Raw genomic sequence first — 20,586 nt, 5'->3', positions numbered from 1 at the left:
CGCTGTCCCACAACAGAGCTGGCATCAGGCTACATGTTGGAGCGAACATGCTGACTCAAAGATCTGATGGTGCTGTTTAGCACACCAGCTGGCAAGCCACCCCCTTTCCCCAGTTACAGCCTCTTCAGACAGCACAACAGCCCCGACTGTACCAACCGCACCCCTTCTGGTTTTGGCCAGAGGGCTCCTGTAATGGACAGGAGGAGCACTGATCAGCACCCGGTGACTAAGGGGTTAAACCCAGGTAGCTAGCAAGGGTGTCGGCCAGGGAGCGGGGAGAACCAACTGAGATAGAGAGCTGAAATTTGAATTGGATCTAGATTCCTTGCCTGCTTTCTTAGTGTGGGAGAGTTAAACTAGGAGCTGACACAGAATGATTTCAACCCAGGCAGGACTACCAGGCTTCCAAGGAATTCAGAACACGGAACTGGAGTGAACAGAGAAGAAAGGGAAAAAAGTGACTCTAGTCGTGTTCAGGGTAATTTTTCTGTATTTTGTGGTTCAGTTTGAACTGCGCTATATGACTCTCTGCCTCCCCTCCCCATTTACCATCCAGAATTGTGCCCAGAGATTTTCCTCTGTGTTTTGTTTTCCTTAGTTGCTCTGTATCGTCTCACCACCCAGTCTGCGTTCTCAAGTTTATCTTTTGTTTTGTAATAAAAAGCACTTTTTTTAAGGTGATGATTTGACTCTTGTGTCCTGGAAGGTACTGGAGGTCTGTCTGTCTGTCTGTCTGCAGGCCTCAAACAGAGAGTTCAGCTACCAGAGACTGCTACAGAGTAACCTCGGCTGCTTGAAGTTGGGAGCTCTCCGGTGATGGCAGGTGTATAAGGCTCTACAGAAGTGTGTGTGTGGGGAGGGTGCCATTGGAGAGATAAAAGGGGGCACTGCCCCCCTTTCCCTACCGTGCTTTGACGGTGTCCACAGTTGCAGATCAGCATTCGCTGCCGGGATGCGTAGCATCCTCAGCCTCAGCGTTTGCTACCTGGCCTGGCATTTTATGCCCGTTTCTTTCTCACCAGCACAGCCAGGCCAGCTGGCAGGAGCAGGAGGTGATGGACAGGACTGCAGCGGCGGGACGGAGGCGCAGAGGAGTCGAGATGGCCTGGCCGCTATTTGTATGACCTGGGTAGGTTGGCGCTCGAGGCACAGACCAGGAGCAATGGTGGTGGGTTCTGGGCAACACAGACAAAGGCAGGCCCTGTCCCAAAGATGCGGCCAGCTAAAGGCAGGGCTGGTCTCTATATCAGATCCTCCAGGGCCTTCCACAGTCTGGGGTTAAATGTCCAACAATGGGACTCCCCACGTCCCTAGGGAGATAACTCGGCTGCCCTGCTGATCTCTTTGTTTAGCAACTTCCCATCCCAACCCAGCGTCCCCTTTGGAGGCTTAACACCCGCTTCTACCCTCAGATAGAAATGCCCTGCTTGGAGGCGCTGCAGGAGAGAGCAAAAGCCCCCAGGGGGAGGAGGGGCTGCTGCCAATAGCAGCCCCCATGCCCTCCCAAATCACAGCCCTAGCCAGCCCCTGGGGTGCTGCTCGGAAGAGGGCAGCCGCGCGTCGGTGCTCACCTCCGGAAGTGCAGGAGCCTGCAGAAGGTTTCCGCCGGTCCTTCCTCCTCCTCCCGGGACACAGAGCCCGCCCCGTCCCGGGCGGCACACACGCAGCACCTCTCGATGCTGTCGGGCAGGGCCCCGCACGGCACGCTCTGCAGGTATCGCTTCTCCAGCAGCTCCCCGGCCGCCGCTCCGCTGCAGCTCAGGCGCCCTGGGGAAACGACACGGCGGGAGATCCAGCCCCTGCGACCGAGACACCGGCCACGACTCCTCGCTGCGGTCGGCGCGTGTGTCGCACTCTGCAGCGCGGCCAAGGGACGCTTGTCCCCGCTGCGCTTACAGAAAGCAGCGGAGTGTCTGGTCGCGCCGGGGCCGGTCCCCAGCTGCACCCAAGCCTAATTCTGCCCCGTCTCCTACCGCGCCATCCCCACGCTCCCCTCCTTCCCTGGGGAAACCAGGAGAGACGACCGGGCCGGCTGGACGGTCCCCATCCACCTTGGGGCCAACCCCACTGGCCTCCCAAGACAGGAGCGTGGCCCAGGGGGGCTGGGATTCCTGGAGGAGTCGGGCACAGTGCGAGGTGCGGCTGCACCACGGTGGAGAGGTAGGTCACTCACAGGGCGATGGACGAATCCAGGGGCCCACACAAGATCCGGGGGCCTCTGATGCTAGCTAGCTCCTTCCTCCCGCTACTGCAGCTGGGTCCTCTCCCATCTCATTGGCTCCCCAGCATGCCCTGAGCATCAGACTCAAACTGGGCGGCTTTCCTGGCCCTACTTTCTCCAGAGCTGCTGCCATCTCTGACTTGGCCTCCTTCCCCGCTCGGTCCTCTTTCTCCTCCTTCCAGGAGCATCTTTGAGGCCTGCCCTCCAGCAGCATCCTCTGCCCCCCACTCGAGCTCCAGAAATTCTGAGTCTCAGCTTGCACGTAAAACAAAACCGCACGGTCACTCTCTAGAATTTGGGATTGGGGGGGCAGAAAGGGAGGGCGGCTAGAGCACGTGACCCTAAAAGCTCCGGAACCAGAAGGCAAAGGAACCCCCCCCCCAAAGTAAGGCTTCCCCCAGCCCCCAGCTGTATTCAAACCCCTCCAAGAACCACGAGGCGGTGTCCGCCCACGATTGCTCTTATTTGTGCCTTGCCAGCTGTGCACAGCTGGCCCTCCGCTACGCCAGGTGCTGCACAAACACCCCGGAAAACATGACCCCCGACCCCGAAGGACTCGTGCTGATTGTGTTCCCCGTGCCTGCCCCACCCCCTCGCCTTTTAATGACCGACTCCTATTGCACCATGTTAATTTGCCCTGTATGCTCTTCGGGGCAGGGACCGCGTCCGAACGGGTTGGAATGCCGTCTCCCATGCAGAGGGGGTGGCAGGAAGCCCTAGGAAGAATTCCTGGATCCTGCCCTCCCCAAATCTCCCACCTTCTGAAGCATTCGAGCTGTCGTGGGAGGTGGGAGTACCTGCTGTGTGTGTGTGTGTGTGTGCGCGTGCGTGCATGTATGTGTGTGTGTACACGTGAGTGTGTGTGCAAGTACGTGTGTGTGCGTGTGTGTGAGTATGTGTGCATGACTGTGTGCAAGAGTGTGTGTATGAGTATCTGTGTGTGTGAACATGAGTATGCATGTGTGTGTGAGTGTGTGTATGAGTAGCTGTGTGTGTATGCATGTGTGCATGTGTATGTGGGGGGTGCAAGTGTGTGCACGTGAGTGTGTGTGTGTGTATGAAAGAGAGCATGTGTGTATGAGCGTCTGTGCGTGTGTGTGAGCGCATGTGAGTATGTGTGTGTGTGTGCATGTGGGTACGTATGTGTGTGTGCGAGTGTGTGTGTGCATGTGGGTATGTATGTGTGTGTGCGTGAGTGTGTGTGTGCACTCGAGTGTGTGTGCGCATGTGGGTATGTGTGTGCACGCGAGTGTGTGTGCGCATGTGGGTATGTGTGTGTGCGCGAGTGTGTGTGCGCATGTGGGTATGTGTGTGTGCGCATGTGGGTATGTGTGTGCGCGCGAGTGTGTGTGCGCATGTGGGTATGTGTGTGCGCGCGAGTGTGTGTGCGCATGTGGGTATGTGTGTGCGCGCGAGTGTGTGTGCGCATGTGGGTATGTGTGTGCGCGCGAGTGTGTGCGCGCATGTGGGTATGTGTGTGTGCGCGAGTGTGTGCGCGCATGTGGGTATGTGTGTGTGCGCGAGTGTGTGCGCGCATGTGGGTATGTGTGTGCGCGCGAGTGTGTGTGCGCATGTGGGTATGTGTGTGCGCGCGAGTGTGTGTGCGCATGTGGGTATGTGTGTGTGCGCGCAAGTGTGTGTGCGCATGTGGGTATGTGTGTGTGCGCGAGTGTGTGTGCGCATGTGGGTATGTGTGTGCGCGAGTGTGTGCGCGCATGTGGGTATGTGTGTGTGCGCGAGTGTGTGCGCGCATGTGGGTATGTGTGTGCGTGTGAGTGTGTGTGCGCATGTGGGTATGTGTGTGCGCGCGAGTGTGTGCGCGCATGTGGGTATGTGTGTGTGCGCGAGTGTGTGCGCGCATGTGGGTATGTGTGTGCGTGTGAGTGTGTGTGTGCATGTGGGTATGTGTGTGTGTGTGTTTCTCAGTGACCACGGAGTGGGAACTGAATTTTATCCTTCATCCAGCCGCCCACACAGCCAAGGTATCGCACGGCCCTTGTCTCCATCGGAAGTCTCCTGCCCAAGGCAAGTTATCCCTGAATGTGGCCCAGCCTGTGCCAACGTGCTCAGCTCGGCAGACCACGTCCGCTCACCAAGGCGGCTCTTGCGCACCGATGGGGCAGCCAAAGAGCTACAATTAGCCCCCTACCAGCCCCCCCTCGGCCTAGCGCCCCCGCTTGGCTACACCAGTCCCACCCCTCTCACCTTCCTCTCCTGCGTCTGCTTTCACGTCTCCCTGCTCCAGGCCGTCGCGATCGCTCCTCGGGGGGATGGGCGCCTCGCTGCCGGCCGCCTGTGAGCTGCGCTTTGCTGGACAGCTGCCCCCGGGGCCGCAGAGCGCCTCCCCGGCGGCGTGGCTGTGAGCCCGCTTAGCTGCCCGTTTGCCGGCTTGGCCAGCTCCTTCTGCGCTCTCCTGGCCTTCCCGCTTGAAAGCTTTGAACCGCAGGGGCAAGCCCTCCTGGGCCAGGCCGAACTGCTCCGAGTGCCGGGTCAGCCAGGTCTTCTTCAGCTTGGTGTGATTGCTGGGAGGGCAGGCCAGCAAGGAGACCTTGCCCCTCTGGGCACCACGGCCTCCCAAGGCTCCATCCGCTTCTGGGTACGGCCCGGGCCTCTCATTCCTGGCGCCAAAGGTGCGGACGGCCCCCTGGCACCTCTTGCAGCATCTCGGGGAGCTGGCCCAGGAGGCGCATTCGCAGGGGAACGCCTGCGCCGGAAGCAGCCCCCTCCCGGATGGGAGCCCTGCCGGGGGCTGGGACCTGTCGGTGAGGGGAGGTCCTGCTGGGGAGCCAGGCTGCAGGCTTTGGTGCACGAGGCTTTCGTCTTTGGACTCGGAGGGCCCGGCGGGCGCTTGGCAGAGAGGATAAGCCAGGCCCAGCGGCCGGCCGGCCCACACACTCTCTGCCACCTTGTGCTTCAGGTAGAACAGCGGCTGGCCCGCTTGGCCGTGACCGGCGGGACGGGGTTCGTGGCTGGGAGGGGCCAGGGCCACCCTCCCCACCTGCTCCGCTTCCTTCTGCGTGGGCTCCACGCAGCTCAGCTCCGTCTCGCGCTCTCCATCCCACGCCGCCTTCCCCGCCTCGTACGGGCCGAGCAGCCGCGGCAGCGCCCGATCAGGCCCCGGGGCCAGGTCCTTTCCTGAAGGAGGAAAGCCAGGGTCCTCCTTCGGGTGCACCTCCTAGAGGGGGGACAGCAAAGCACTGAGTGGGGGGGAGGAGCAAGATGCGCAGGCCCTGCGGGCGCACGCGCTAATGGCGGAGGGTACGAGGGCTTATGCTCCAAGCCCCGGGCTGGGACCCCGGCTGCGTGGCTCTGCCCTCGACTCCGTGACACCCCGGCACGTCCCACGAGTGAGACGGGCTTCGCTCCCACATCTGCCTTGGCTGGGATCTGAGCAGCCTCTGTGCCTCGGTTTCCCCACTGGTATCATGGGGACAATACTCCTTCCTTTCTGCCTCACTTTGTGTCTCTGGTCTGTTTGGATGATCAACTCAGTAGGGCAGGTCCAGTCTCTTATGTGTCTGCACAGCATCCACCATAATGGGGCCCCTGATTTTGCCTGGGGCCCGCCGGGCACTACGGGAATAAGGATAAATAATACTCGAGCCCTTCCTTAGGTTAAACCCTCGCGGACTGAGGAAAGAATGAGTCTGGGCCCCAAGCTTTACGTGGCACGTACGCAAAGCTTTTCCGTTCCCCCAGGCTTTGCCATCATCAGCGGATTAATCCTCACGGCCCCTAGGCAGGTCAGTAATGTCGTTATCCCGGCGTGACAGATGGAGGTGTTAACCCAGGACTCACCCGGGGCAGCAAAGGGGAGTCAGAAACACCCGGGAGCTGCCATGCTTGGCTGGAGTCTGTGTCATAGAACGCTAGAACCGGAAGGGACCTCGAGAGGTCATTGAGTCCAGTCCCCTGCCCTCACGGCAGGACCAAGCACCAGGTAGATCAGGGGTGGTCACCCCGTTAGAGTCGAAAAGCCAAAACAGTGGTGGACAGAGTGCAAAGAGCCACGTACTCTTTGGAAAGTTGTTGAGCAAAAAAAACCCAGCCCCGCTGGGGGAAAATAGGTGCCGGTACGCCAGGGAGGGGCTCCCGGCTGGGCAGTATTGAGGTCAGGTGGAGGGTTGGGGTGCTGAGCAAGCCACAGGCTTGTGGCTGTTAGGGTGCAAGGGTTTGGTCTGGGGCGTGTGAGGGGCTCAGGGCAGGGAGGTTGGGAGTATGATGGGCTCAGGACACAGATTTGCAGTGTGTGATGGTGCAGGCGTGTTGTGGCAGAAGACTGGGGCTGTGGGGGTGCAGGAGTTTTGGGGATGTGAGAGGCTCTGGACAGGGGGTTGCAGTGTATGACAGGCTCAGGTTTGGAGGCTGGGGGAGTGCAGGCATGTTATGATGCTGCGGCCAGATGAGGGGGGAGGGCTTGGCCTCAATTGGGGGCTTGTTGGCCAGGCTTCATTTTTAAATAAAGTATTATGTCAAACACAAAAGGTTTCAGTGTTTCTTTATTTCTGAGAGGGGCAGGGAACCTGTTTCGAGTCAGGGGTCACTGACCCACAGAAAAGTCAGTCGGGGCCACACAAATGAGATGCAAAAAACAACCCCTCCAAAAAACGCCAAGCCTCGCGAATGTGACCGCAACTGTGCTGGTGGGGGCAGGGGACTGAATGCCGGGGCAAGGTGCTGGTGGGGGCTGGGGCAGGTGGGGGGAGGGTCTGGCCAGGGGGAGGGGACAGGGACAGCTCGGCTGGTACCTGGGGATCCCGGATCTCAGGAAGCGTGCGGGCTGCTCTTTCCCTCCCCTCCCATAAACCGCTGGCAGGCTTCCTGAAACACCGGGTCTGTCGCTCGGCCCTTCCCCCTGCTGCCTTCCTGTGCAGGGTGTGTGTGGGGGGGGAAGTCCCGGGACTGCAGGCCAGCTCCAACTTCTCAGGAAACACGCGCTCTTCCTCTACCCCCCACGACAGTGTGTGCTTCCTGAGAAGTTGGAGCTGGCACGAAATACTGGGATTCCTGCTCCCTCCCCGCCCCGCTCTAAGCCAATCCCCATCCCGTCCCCTCCCCTCCCTGCCCCGCCCCGAGACAGGGCCTCCTCCCCACTCTAACCCACTCCCCCTCCTCTCCCCTCCCCTCCCCCAGAGCCACTCCTCCTCCCATCCCGTCCCCTCCCCGCCCCGAGCCAGGGCCTCCTCCCCACTCTAACCCACTCCCCCTCCTCTCCCCCAGAGCCACTCCCCCTCCCATCCCGTCCCCTCCCCTCCCCACCCCGAGCCAGGGCCTCCTCCCCACTCTAACCCACTCCCCCTCCTCTCCCCCAGAGCCACTCCCCCTCCCATCCCGTCCCCTCCCCTCCCCACCCCGAGCCAGGGCCTCCTCCCCACTCTAACCCACTCCCCCTCTTCTCCCCCAGAGCCACTCCCCCTCCCATCCCGTCTCCTCCCCTCCCCTCCCCGCCCCGAGCCAGGGCCTCCTCCCCACTCTAACCCACTCCCCCTCCTCTCCCCCAGAGCCACTCCCCCTCCCATCCCGTCCCCTCCCCTCCCCGCCCCGAGCCAGGGCCTCCTCCCCACTCTAACTCACTCCCCCTCCCCTTCCCTCCTCTCCCCTCCTCTCCCCCAGAGCCAGGCACCCTCGCTCTAACCCACTCCCCCTCCTCTTACCTCGCCTCCTCCAGAACCAGCCCCCCTCCCCCCGCTCTAGCTCAATTCCCCCTCCCCTCCCCTTCCCCAGAGCCAGGGCTGCCCCCCACTTTAACCCAATCCTCCTCCTCTCCCCCAGATCTAGGGCCCCAATACCCCTTCCCTCACCCAATCCTCCCCCCGCTCTAACCCAATCCCCCTTCCCTCCCCCAGAGCCAGCCCCCCCACTCTAACCCAATCCCCCTCCCCTCCCCCAGAGCCAGGCCCCCCTCCTTGCTCTAACCCAATCCCCCTCCCCCCAATCTTATGCCCGTTCTGGAGCAGAGCTGCTGTTGCCGCCGTCGCTGCTCCCCAGGCGCTGGGCACATGCACTGAGCAGCCGGCCTTGAGCATGTGCTGGCCGGGATGCCGGGACGCCACGCGCACCCCCCCCAATCTTCCTCCCCTCCCCTTCTCCAGAGCCAGGCATCTCCCTCCCGCTCTAACCCAATCCCCACCCCCCACTTCTAACCTTATGCCCAGGTCCCAGAGCTGGAGGCACCGCCGCCTGCGCTCAGCGGCCGGCTGCTAGCCCATGCAGACTGGGACGCTGAGTGCGACCCGGCCTGCACGTGCAGGCTATGGCAGAGCGCGCTGGGGGCCATGAGCAGAACGGCCCGGCCGTGAGAGCAGCCAACCTGAGCGGTTCCAGATTTATCCCGGTTTCGTCAGGAGCCGCCATTTTTTCCTGCGCGAGCCGCGGGTTGGCCACCGCTGATCTAGACCATCCCTGACAGGTGTCTGTCCAACCTGCTCTTGAATATCTCCAGGGACAGAGACTCCACAACCCCCCTAGGCAATTTATTCCGGTGTTTAACCACCCTGACAGGCAGGAAGTTTTTCCTAATGTCCAACCTCAACCTCCCTTGCTGCAGTCTAAGCCCCTTGCTTCTCGTCCTATCACCAGACATCAAGGAGAACAATTTTTCTCCCTCCTCCTTGTAAACACCCCAGGTACTTGAAAGCGGCTCTCAGCTCCCCTCTCCGTCTTCTCGTTTCCTGACTAAACAAACCCAGTTCTTTCGCTCTTCCCTCATTTGTCACATCTTCTAGGCCTTGAACCACGTTTCTTGCTCTTCTCTGGACTTTCCCAACTTCCCCACCTCCCTCCTGAAATGCGGCATTGCCAGACGGTCTCTCGCAATACAGCAGCACCCCGAGAGTAGCCGCACGGGCCCGTCAGTGTGACTCAGAAATTCACCCTCAGTCTGTGTCACGCCGGCAGGCCGAAGGGATGGGGACCACTACGCATGGGGGCATCTCTCACTCCTCATCTACCTAGAACATCCCTGAGGGATGCTCCTTGGGCTGCCCCGCCCTGGGACCGCTGGAGGCCATGTTCCCTCGGTTCCTCCGAACACCCGCATCTGGTCCGGGCCCCTGTAGCACCCTGCCTCCGAGCGCGGCTGCACGGCTCGCTACGCCCTGGCTCTGGCTCCAGTCTGAGCCCTGCCGCTATCAACACACTGGTGAGTCTGACCGGGGTCAGCAAGGACTCAGAATCCGGGGCCTAGGACCCTGCTGGGGAGCGGGTCACAACCTGAAAAGCCTGAAGCGCTTGCGTTGGGGTGGGGTGGGGGGGAGCATCACCCGTCTGCAGCCTCCAGCATCAGCATCTCCCCACACAAGACTCCGCGGGTCCCATCAATCCAGCAGCTGGGCATGACTCACGCCCTCCAAGAGGCACCCATCCCTTCCAACCCCCTGCTCCCGGCATGGCCTCCTCCCCCGGGGCGCACACCCCTGGGGCACTCAGCCCCACCAGCAGCTAACCCCCCGCCTGCAGACACTGCAAACCAACAGAGGCGCTAAGTGACCGGCTGGCGGCCGCTCCTGGGGAGACGTCACAGGCATCTAACCCTCTTTTGTCCCGTCCCTTGCTCAGCGCGGCGGGGCCGACCCTGGGTGCCACAGTGGCGGTGAGTAGCCCTGGTGAACAGCCTCTGTCATCCAGCTGATCCCGGAGGCGTAATCCAGGCTGTCTCCTACCTAACGACACCAACACCGACCTTCCCGATTCAGCCTGGGGATACACACGGTTCCGAGGTGCCGTGCAGCTGAGATCTAACCCCCCGCCCCCCGTAGATCTGCCTCTTCCTCGGCCGCATCACCTGCCTCCGCCCTCCCCTTTCTGCACACGCCCCAGGAGTGTGCAATAGACTGAGGAACCAAGGGGCCTTCCTAGGATGGATTCAACGTTAGGGGAGTGGACTGGGATCCAGTTCCTAATTAACCATGCTGCACCTCAGTTTCCCCATCTATGAAATGGGTAGAACTCTACTTTTCCCTGTCAATCTAGACTGGAAAGTCTCTGGGGCAGGGACCTGTCTCTTATGGCCAGATGTTCAAAGCGTGTGTGTGTGTGTGTGTGTGTGTGTGTGTGTGTGTACACAATGCCTAGCACATGGCTGTCAGCTGGAGCCTCCCTCCCGGTGCCCCTGTAACACAAAGAGCAGTAGCTGCATAGACGCCAAGCACTTACCTTGTTCCCTGAGCTGGAACAGCTTCCGAAAGCAGCTGGGGTCTTTGTTCTCGGAGGGGGTGCCAGGTACACAGGCTGGCTCCATGGGCGCGGGTAAGGTGCCAGATGCCAGTCTGGGTCCGCGTATGGGGCCTCTCCCAAGACAGAGGAGCAGTCCTGGGCCTGGCGAGCCAGGGCGAGGCTGGCCAAGCTATTGCCGTAGGCAGACTCAGCCGGAGTGCTTGCCGGGACGAGGGAGGAAGCCAGGAAGGGGTTCCTCTCTGCCAGCTTGGCCTCAAGCAGGAAGGGGCAGTGGGTGCCCAGGTGGCGGAAGGCAGGCGGGTCGCCCGCGCGGTCCCCGGAGGGGCTGGTGGAGTGGAGGGAGTCTTCCTCAGACAGCCGGTACGGTTTGCCAGCGGCAGCCGGACTTTGGTTTTCCAGCCCAGACAGGGGCAGGGGGTAGCTGTGGTAAGCATGGCCATACAGGCCCCCTTCTGCCCACATGGGGCCAGGCCCGTCTGTACCCTGCGCCGCCCAGGGGATAGCTACCTCCCCGTTCTCGGGCTCAGAGTGGAGCGGGAACTCGGGAGCCTCCTTCGGGTGCATCCTCCCGGGCAGCAGGGCCTCCACGCGCTTGGAGAAAGCCGCTTCCACGGCCACGGGGTACGGAGAGTCCAGTGCCGGCTCCGGCCCGCCGAGGAGCTCTCGGCCCCACCTCAGACACGGCGGGAAGTCCTTCGCCCCTTCGGCGGTCCGCCACCACGGGGCCTTCTCCCCGGGGCGCAGCGCTGAGCCGGGCCCAGGGACGCAGCTGGGATCCGTCCCGTCCCGACAGCCGTGGGAAGGGAGCCCTCGCCCCGCACGTCTGCTCCAGTGCGCCGCCCCGACCATGCTCTCCAGGGCCTGGGTGTCGCGGTCGCCTTCCTGAGGGCTCTTCCATCTCGGCGCAGCCTCCCTGCTCTCGGCGTCGCTTGCCATGGCGTGTTCCCCGTCATGTGGTCATGGCTGCCCTCCCGGGGGCGCTGGGACCTGCGGGCAAACAAAGCTCAGCCTGAGGAGCAGGGCAGGGCCGGGCTGGGCTCCCGGCTCGGTCCGGAAGGTCTCAGCAGCTGGGAGGGAGAGGGAGGACCAGGACATGTGGGGCTCCGTTGCCCCAGTGCGCGAAAGGGCGGGGGGCAGACAGGAGGCCACATCCCAGAGCCACTTCACGAGCCTTTCCTCCTCCTTCCACCCCTTTGACAAGGACTCTGTGGCTACAGCCGCCCCCCCCCCCCCCCCCCCCCCCGCTTTCTAACAGAGAGGGATCTGGTCCCAACTCCCACAGCTCCAACACTTGGGGAAGTTCAGATCCAGACCCAAACTGGGCAGCTCTGGCCCAGGTCTGATTTCTAGTGGCCCCCCCCGCCCGCCCCTGCCTCCACCTCCTAACTCCCTCTGTGACCTGCCCCCTCCTCGGGACCCCTTGTCACCACTGTGAGAGGCGGAGGAGGGTCTGTCTGGCCTCTCCCCTGCCCTGCACAGGGAATGTGGAGGAATCGCTCCGCTGGACCAGAGCAAAATGTTTTGTAACTTCCCCACCCTGGAACTGAAGCTGCCCATGCAGAGCAGCTAGCTCTCCCTCTCTCTCTCTCTCTCTCTCTCTCTCACACACACACACACACACTCTCTCTCTCTCACACACACACACACACTCTCTCTCTCTCTCTCTCTCTCTCTCTCTCTCTCTCTCTCTCTCACACACACACACACACACACACACACACACTCTCCCCCAGGGCGTGGGTTCACACCACCTTCTGCTGCACAACCTCCATCCGCGCTGCAGTCCCATGGCACCAGGGAGCGTCCTTGGCCCAGAGCACACGCAGGCCCCTGTGGCGCTCAGGACCCCAGAAGCGGGGACCCCCTCACCCGCTGCGGGGAGCTAGTCCTTCCCCTCTGTGGGGCAGAGAGCGGCTCTGCCGGGAGCCGTGTGTCCGAGTGACTGGCGGGCCCGGCGAGGTGGGCAGGAATAAATAGCACATGATTTGTCCCGCCCTCCAGATCGCAGAACAGTTGACGTGTGCCGCGAAAGTAGAGCCACGTTCACAGGTGGGGGGAAACTGAGGCACGGCGCAGCCATGACTCGCGCACCCCAAATCAATAGCCACGTTGGAAGCAGAACCTAGAGCCGGCTCCTCCTCCGCCCAGCTCACCCTCTCCCTCCCTGGCTGGGAACAAAGCCCAGTTCTCCTGACTCACGCTTTCGAGTTCTAGCCACAGAACCACTCAGCCCAGCAGGCAAGTGGGAGGAAAAGGAAGGTTAGAGAGGAGGCGGACACCTCCCTGCTTAGCCTTTCCATCGTCCCTAGCAACAAGGTGCGTGGGGGGAAGAGGCGGAGGGGTGTCGAGTTGGAGGGAGTCATGCAATCCTCGGAGCATGACACGCTGGGGCCGCACTGCAACCCGAACGTAGCCTTGTGAGGCTGGTATTTGATTAATCCCCCCTACACATCTAGGCTACGTCTACACTGGCATGATTTTCCGGAAATGCGTCTAATGGAAAAGTTTTCCGTTAAAAGCATTTTTGGAAAAGCGTGTCTAGATTGGCAGGATGCTTTTCCGCAAAAGCACTTCTTGCAGAACAGCGTCCGTGGCCAATCTAGACGCGCTTTTCCGCAGAAAAGCCCCGATTGCCATTTTCGCGATCGGGGCTTTTTTGCGGAAAATAAATCTCTGCTGTCTACGCTGGCCCTTTTGCGCTAAAGTTTTTCGGAAAAAGACTTTTGCCCGAACGGGAGCAGCATCGTATTTCCACAAAAACACTGACAATCTTACATGAGAGCGTCAGTGCTTTTGTGGAAATTCGAGCGGCCAGTGTAGACAGCTGGCAAGTTTTTCCGGAAAAGCGTCTGCTTTTCCGGAAAAAGTGGCCAGTCTAGACACAGCCCTAGAGAATAGCATATACCAACACGCTGCGCTTCAGGAGCCTCGAGAACGGCTTCCCTGCACCCCTACCATCGCTACATGCCGAATGGGTAAACTGAGGCACGGCACACTGATTTGGTAGCACTGGGACCGGAACCCATGAATCCCAATACGTAGCTCCCCCCCTGGCTAGATGAGGCCATGCCTCTGGCAACATTTGCAGCCTGTTGTTGCCCCTGTGAACCGGTGCCGCTGCGTGCGGCCTGCTTGTGCTTTACGAGGCCATCCCCAGAGCATGGGCAGAGGAAGGACCAACTGAAGCCCCCACCCCCTCCTGGGCTCCCAGAGCTCAGCCCCACTGCATGGCCTGCCAGCGAGCTGCAGACACATGAATAACCCCAGCCTGAGAGCAAGAGGCGTCAGGCAGCTGGCCAGGAGCCATGGGGCGGGGGTGGGCGGAGGAGCTGGAGAAAGCATTTTGCTGAAGCAGGAAGCTCTGAACATGAGTCCCCCCCAGACTCCCATTCTCCCAGACCAGCTGTCTGCACATACAGACACCCCATTGATACCACAGGCTCCCTTCTGCAGCACCTCGGGTGCCAACGGAGCCGGCGGGCACCGAGCAGCTCAGATCCACCCCCACTGGCATGGAGAGAGGCAGATTCCGACTCCCAGTGCCAGGGAGTCTGCGTGCCCCACCCATGTATCCCCCCCAGGCAAGGCTGCTGGGATTTCCCAGAAGCAGGCGGGTTACCCAGGGAAGAGCTGCTCCAGACTCCGGTCAGCTTCCGAGAGGCCCTGCCAATAGAAATTCCCCGGGAGACGTACTTCCCGGAGGGGCTCCGCCACACCCTTGGCAGAGCGACCTGCCCGCGCCGCCACGGGCGAAGCGTCAGAAACCAGCAGCCGCTAGTGAAATGCACAGCGGGATCCGTGTAACCCCGGCTCGGCAGCCACTAGTGAAATGCACAGCGGGATCCGTGTAACCCCGGCTCGGCAGCCGCTAGTGAAATGCACAGCGGGATCCGTGTAACCCTGGCTCAGCAGCCACTAGTGAAATGCACAGCGGGATCCGTGTAACCCCGGCTCGGCAGCCGCTAGTGAAATGCACAGCGGGATCCGTGTAACCCTGGCTCAGCAGCCACTAGTGAAATGCACAGCGGGATCCGTGTAACCCCGGCTCAGCAGCCACTAGTGAAATGCACAGCGGGATCCGTGTAACCCTGGCTCAGCAGCCGCTAGTGAAATGCACAGCGGGATCCGTGTAACCCCGGCTCGGCAGCCACTAGTGAAATGCACAGCGGGATCCGTGTAACCCCGGCTCGGCAGCCGCTAGTGAAATGCACAGCGGGATCCGTGTAACCCCGGCTCGGCAGCCGCTAGTGAAATGCACAGCGGGATCCGTGTAACCCTGGCTCAGCAGCCACTAGTGAAATGCACAGCGGGATCCGTGTAACCCCGGCTCGGCAGCCGCTAGTGAAATGCACAGCGGGATCCGTGTAACCCTGGCTCAGCAGCCACTAGTGAAATGCACAGCGGGATCCGTGTAACCCCGGCTCAGCAGCCACTAGTGAAATGCACAGCGGGATCCGTGTAACCCTGGCTCAGCAGCCACTAGTGAAATGCACAGCGGGATCCGTGTAACCCCGGCTCGGCAGCCGCTAGTGAAATGCAGCTGCTTCTGGGGCACAATAACCATGGGCAGACGGTGCCCCCCGAACTGGGGCACAGAGCGAGAAAGCCCGCATGGCAATACTCAAGAGTCTGGCTATGCCAGGGGTGGGGAACCTTGGTTGGGTCGGGGGCTGCAGAATAATCAGTCGGGGGCCACACAAAAGTGAGAAGTAAAACAAAAAAACCAACATCTCTGACGTGACTGAGAAGCAGGAAGACTCTCCCCACATTCCCTTCGTGCACCAGAGCCCGCGGGACCCAGGCTAGTTGATTTTGGGGGGCCCCTGAGGCTCTGGGGTGGCGTCAAACATGAGGGGTTCTGTGCGTGGATGTGGGCGCCTGGGAAGCGGGTTTGGGGGAGCCTCCTGGCTAGCCAGGGGCCGTATGTTCATGCTGTACGTTCCCCACCCCAGGCTACGCCTCCCCCTTGGCCAACATGCTCCCGGGCCGTTCCGTCCTCGTGGGATTCCTGCCTTGCCCTGGGATCACACAAAGGGCTCCTCCGAATCGCTGTTCTCGCACGCGGGGCCGACCTCTGCCCGGGGAGGAACACACCGGCCAGCTCAGACCTACTCGGCTGTAGCAGGGGCGGACACAGCCGGCTGGGCACAGAGCCCGAGAGACGGTCACGCCAGCCTGTCCGCCTGCCCCATTCGGCAAGGACAGCCCTCCCTGCTGCCCCACAGCCTTGTCCCCCAGAGCTGCCGTTTTCAAACTTTCTTTCTCATGACCCAGTTGAAGAAAACTGTTGATGCTGCGAATCCAAGAGAATGTGACCGCGGGGGGGACCGAGGACGGGAGCTTTGGGGGGCAGGAGGGGGCTCTGGCTTTGGGGGGCAGGGCGGGGGCTCTGGCTTTGGGAGGCAGGAGGGGGCTCTGGCTTTGGGGGGCAGGGCGGGGGCTCTGGCTTTGGGGGGCAGGGCGGGGGCAGGAGGGGCTGACCTCGAGCGACTCCCGGCCAGCACCCCTGCTGCACTGCTGCAACATGCTTCCTGCAGACCCTGCTGCGCCCCAGAAGCAGCCGGCAGCAGGTTCCCAGCCAATGGGAGCGTGGGGCTAGTACTCGGGGCAGGAGCCGCGCGCGGACCCCTGTGCGCTCCCCCCCACACCCACCACCTGGGAGCTGGGCCTGCTGCCGGCTGTTTCTGGGGCACAGCACAGTCTGCGGTGCCAGGCCAGGCAGGGAGCTGCCTTACCCCCCTCCCCACTGCTCACCGGACCCGCCCCTTGCAACAACAAGACCCAGCGCCCGACGTCCCACCACCCAGCCTGGGGTCCCGACCCGGCATTTAAGAACCGCCGCTCCAGAGCCCCCCGTCCAGTGGAGTTAAATGGATGTGGAGATGGGGCGGAAGGGGAGGGGGCTCTCCCTGATACTGAGGGGGCTCTTCTGGGGGAATGGAGAGGGGGAAAGCTGGGCTGGATTTGGGGGAGATTCCGGGACCTCAGGGGCAGTAGCCAAGCCACCCCTGCCAGTGGCTTGGGTGCACTTTGCAGCAACCCCAGGGGTCCCAGCAGAAGTGGGGAGGAGGGGGGGAAGAGAAGCTCTCAGACACAGCTGTTGGGGGGGCGATGCCAGGAATGGCTGTGCGTAGACCTTGGTCTTCACTGGCTTGCCCCCCCCCGCCCCGGCATTGTCCCTGGCAGATGCAGGAGACACGGGCACCGGCTCCGGCTCTCAATTCGATATGCCACAGAATCCATTTCACCGCCCTGTTTGCTGGGCCCCGCGTCAGCGTGGGCAGAGTCTCCCTCAGCCGAGCCTGCCCCGCAGAGTTTACACGGTGGCTGCAGTCCTGGGCTGAGCCCCGGTCAGCGGCAGGACAGGTGTGCGCCACACAGGTGCCGAGCAACCTCTCCCCTTCTTCTGCCCCCACCCCCGACCTCACCTGGGCCAAGAGCCGACTTTGGTCACGGTTCAGCCTGGACTCTCGCTCAGCGCACAGTGACCCCCAGGACACCCCGCAGCCCTGCCCGGAGCCCGGTCCCGGCCGGCTGGGAGAGCAGAAACAGAGCCCACCAAAGCACCAGCCCTACAGCGTTCCTCTGAACCCCGAATCTAAACGCAAAACGGCTCCGTCGCCCGCCCCGTCCCGCCTATCGGCGCTAGGAATCACTGGGCTGACCCCTTTAGAGCGCGCCAGGCACGATCGTTCCCACCTTGGTCATATCCCAGGGGGTAGGACGTGGTGCTCCGCGATGGACCGGCTGCCGTTTCCACCGATCCGGAAGCCAGGGCTTGGTGCTCCGTGGCGCGGCAATACAGACCGACGCCAAGGTTGGTGTCCTCAAGAAGCAAGACGAACGGGGACCTTCTAGGGCCACTGACTGAAAGGGTCTGGCTCCGGGATTTGAAGCAGGCAGAAAGCTACCCGGAGCGCTCCTTGGAGGTTCTTCTCTGAATTCTGGAGCTGGATTTCTTGATCCATTAGTTTTGGACTCTCCGTGTTGTTCCTTCCAAGCGTCCTTTGATGAAGTGTCTCGCCGAGCGTGTTCTGGAGTGGGGAGCTATGGGGAAGGAGCGGCTCTAGGGAAAGTCCTGCGAAGGCACCGGTGGAAGAGAGAGAGGACTCCCTCATGCCCAAGGGCCATCCAGATCTCCTGGCCAAGAGAGGAGCGGTGTGAGGAGCGCTGCTCCCCGAACTCCAGCCACCTGCAGAGAAGGGAGCCCGGAGCCTCTGAGGGCGCCGTCCCAGAAAAGACTCCTCCTCCAATTACTCATCCCGACTAATGAGGGGACGCCGGAGCAAACGGCAGGGTGCTCCTCCCTGCCTCTGGGAGCGCCGGCCAAGGCCGCGTCGGCATGGCGTGCACCTGGCCTCGGTGCCAACCTGGGGCAGGCGTGCTCGGTTACTCACCGTGAAAGCTCCTTTTCTTCCCAGCCCCAGCCGCCCGGCTCAGCTCCCAGGTGTTGGCTCCTGATGAGAGAAGCGGGCTGGGCCAGATCTCGCCTTCCGGAGGCCACACCCTGCCGTGGGCAAAGCGGAACCCGAGAGCCTCGCCGTCAGCACGGCCGAGCGCCGCCACCCCAGAACGGGGGGGAAAGGGCATCGTGGGCGCCGGGTGCAGAAGGGGGAAGGGCCGGAATGCTCGAGCTCGCACGGGGGGGCACAGGCGGGTCGGGGGGAGGAGGCCGGGCTAGGATGAAAGGGGACGTTGAAGGACAGGGTGTGGGAATGACCGCGGGAACCGTGGGACGGGGAAGATTCCACATCCCTTGTAAAACCCTGTCGTTCGTCAGCACCAAAACTCTCCCCTTCCAAAGCCCGCGGCCTGCTCTCCCTCGGGATACAGGGGGCAGACAGGAGACCGGCTCTTCTAATCCCAACGGGGCCTTCGTCCCACACTCCCTTCCCTAGAAACCCACGTGGGTGGGGACAGGTTCGGATCCGAGTTCATCGCCCTGCCCCCCAGCCATGTCGGTGCCAGCCGCATTCAGTGGAACCTGCAAGTTTCTCTCGGGCCTTTTCCCGCAGAAGCTCATGCGGCTTTGCTCCCAGATTCCCCGCGTGGTTGGCAAGCCATTGGCCCTTTGGCCCGCCGCATGGAGCAAGAAACAGGCCCAAACTGCAATGGTCACACGGCCACGGGGCTGGTGACCTTAAGAGGCTACATTGCCCGCCCCTGCCCCCGGCTGAGACAGGACTAAGCTAACCGAGCCCAACCCTGGCAGGGGTTTGTAACAACCTGTTCTTAAAATCCTCCAGGGCTGCATCTCCGCAACACCCCTGCCACCCCGTTCCTCCCTGCACACTTCGGGGTAGGGGAATCTTGGGTTTGGAGCAGCCCTATTATAAAGACAAAGCAAATTGACAAACTGCAGCCCTGTGTTTGGACTGGGGGCATGGTGTGGGATTCAAGAGAAGCTCGCTCTCCAAGAATAACGAATTTTCCCCTAATGGGGTCCCCAGCAAATGGGGTATGGTCACATGTGCTGTGGTGTGCACCCCAATTCCAGCATCCCCCCATCTCCAGCAAGCTGGGCAGAACCTGGAATGACCAAACCCGCTTTCCTGGAGAACTAGGGTGACGTTAAACGGGACCTGGAAATGAGCCCCCCCCCATACGACCTTTCCTTTTGCAGCCCGTAACGCTTTGCAAACCCCCACGCCTGCCTTTGGTTTTGCCCAGTCCTTGTCTGTATCCCATTAAACCAAGATCCTTTGCTCCCATCCCCTCCATGCCGTTCCTTTCCTGAAGCACCCCAAATCCAACACCGCCAAGAGGAAAACTTCACCCCCTCCACCCTCAAAGTGCCTTCTAGTCGGGTAGCAGGGCTTCCTCTTACAAGAACGGAGCTGCCATGCACCAAACCTTAGCATCTCACCATACTATTGGGACGGAAAGAAAGCGTGTGGTTTTAAAGGAGATTCTGGCAGCTCGGGATTTTTAATCAAGACCATGAGACAGTTATGAAGGGTGTCTTAAGAGGCATCATCTGCCCCCGTGCCAAGGAAAGTGCAGGGAGGGCTAGCGGATGCGTGGGAGTACAGAAGAAGGAAACATCACAGCCAGTCCAATGCATGAAATGTTTTCCTGGCCCTTTTTGCCATTCACACCCCTCTACACGCTGTGCGGTCGTGCCCAAGCGGCCGTGCCTGTATCGATACACAGCCACCACCTGGCCTTTTTGTGCTGTGTTTGTGCAGTGCCTAGTACAACCCTCCAGGCGCAACACAGCACCCGCCAACCTGCCCATGCAGAGACATCCGTGTGTACACACACGCACACGAGAAATCCCCACACCCAGGCACGGTCACCCAGGCATATGTACATACAAACACGCAGGCCCACACACACAGGTAGAGGGACGTGCACATAACACATACGCATCTTATAAACGCATCGTTTCTCTCTCACACACACAGCGTTTATTCCCATGAGCACTGCCATACGCCTGAACTTTGACAAATATTCACACAGGCACCAGGAACACACGCCCATACTTGCGGCTCATGCTAAGACAGAATCATAATAAATCTGTGGTGTTTCTTTCGGGCCTCTCTTGCCGCAGGAAACCGTAGCTCTTTGCTCCTCTGGACAGAAGGGGCTGGGAAAAGGCAGCTACTTCTGGGTGGGAGCGTAGCAGTTACTGTTGGGAAGCCTCTCGAGCAGCAGGGAATAAAGAAGCCCAGCGCAAACCCCAGCGCGTCCAGAAAGCATCGTGGGGACCTTCCCTCTCCAGGCGGAGCGGTCCTAGGGCTGCCAGGGGTCCCGTATTGAACCAGACAGTCCGGTATTTGGACGTTGTGTCCAGTAAGCAAATTGAGAAAATACCAGACATATAAATGTCCGGTATTTTCAAATTACGTTTTTCTGCTTTTCCCGGGCCCGGCTCGGTGCCCGATGGAAGCCTGCTTGGGACATGTGGCAATTAAGGGGCTGCGACTGCATTTTGGCCCGACCTCCCGAATCCTCCCTCCCCCCCGCACCCCGAGGTCTCCCTGGTTACTCCCCGGTGTTGTTGTTTTTTTTTCTCGACAAATTTTTGTCCGGTATTTTTTTGGAAACCCTGGGCGCGGACAAGGCTGCGGTTGTCTGCTCCACACACACACGGAAGTGCCCGGAGCCCAGCGTATCGGACAGGAAATCGTGTCAGACTCGCTGTGAGAGTTACTGTTGAGTTTATGTAAGTGGGGGGGGGGTTCCTC

At 61.2% G+C, this 20,586-nt stretch overlaps 1 protein-coding gene across 1 annotated transcript in view; it reads right to left on the bottom strand.

Annotated features, from left to right (window-relative positions):
* Positions 1-20,586, bottom strand: part of HR (HR lysine demethylase and nuclear receptor corepressor) — a 52,598-nt gene that overhangs the window by 18,471 nt on the left and 13,541 nt on the right. Inside the window, exons 2-4 of the mRNA XM_075911122.1 lie at positions 10,376-11,383; positions 4,427-5,396; positions 1,572-1,767 (exon numbers count right to left, since the gene is read on the bottom strand). Of these exons, the coding sequence (XP_075767237.1) occupies positions 1,572-1,767; positions 4,427-5,396; positions 10,376-11,332 (2,123 nt within the window). The 5' untranslated portion in view covers positions 11,333-11,383. The remainder of the gene's footprint in view (positions 1-1,571; positions 1,768-4,426; positions 5,397-10,375; positions 11,384-20,586) is intronic.

The sequence above is a fragment of the Pelodiscus sinensis genome, chromosome 28, assembly GCF_049634645.1.
Source record: "Pelodiscus sinensis isolate JC-2024 chromosome 28, ASM4963464v1, whole genome shotgun sequence".
NCBI classification, from domain to species: Eukaryota; Metazoa; Chordata; order Testudines; family Trionychidae; genus Pelodiscus; species Pelodiscus sinensis.
This window is presented reverse-complemented; position numbering and strand designations above follow the sequence as displayed.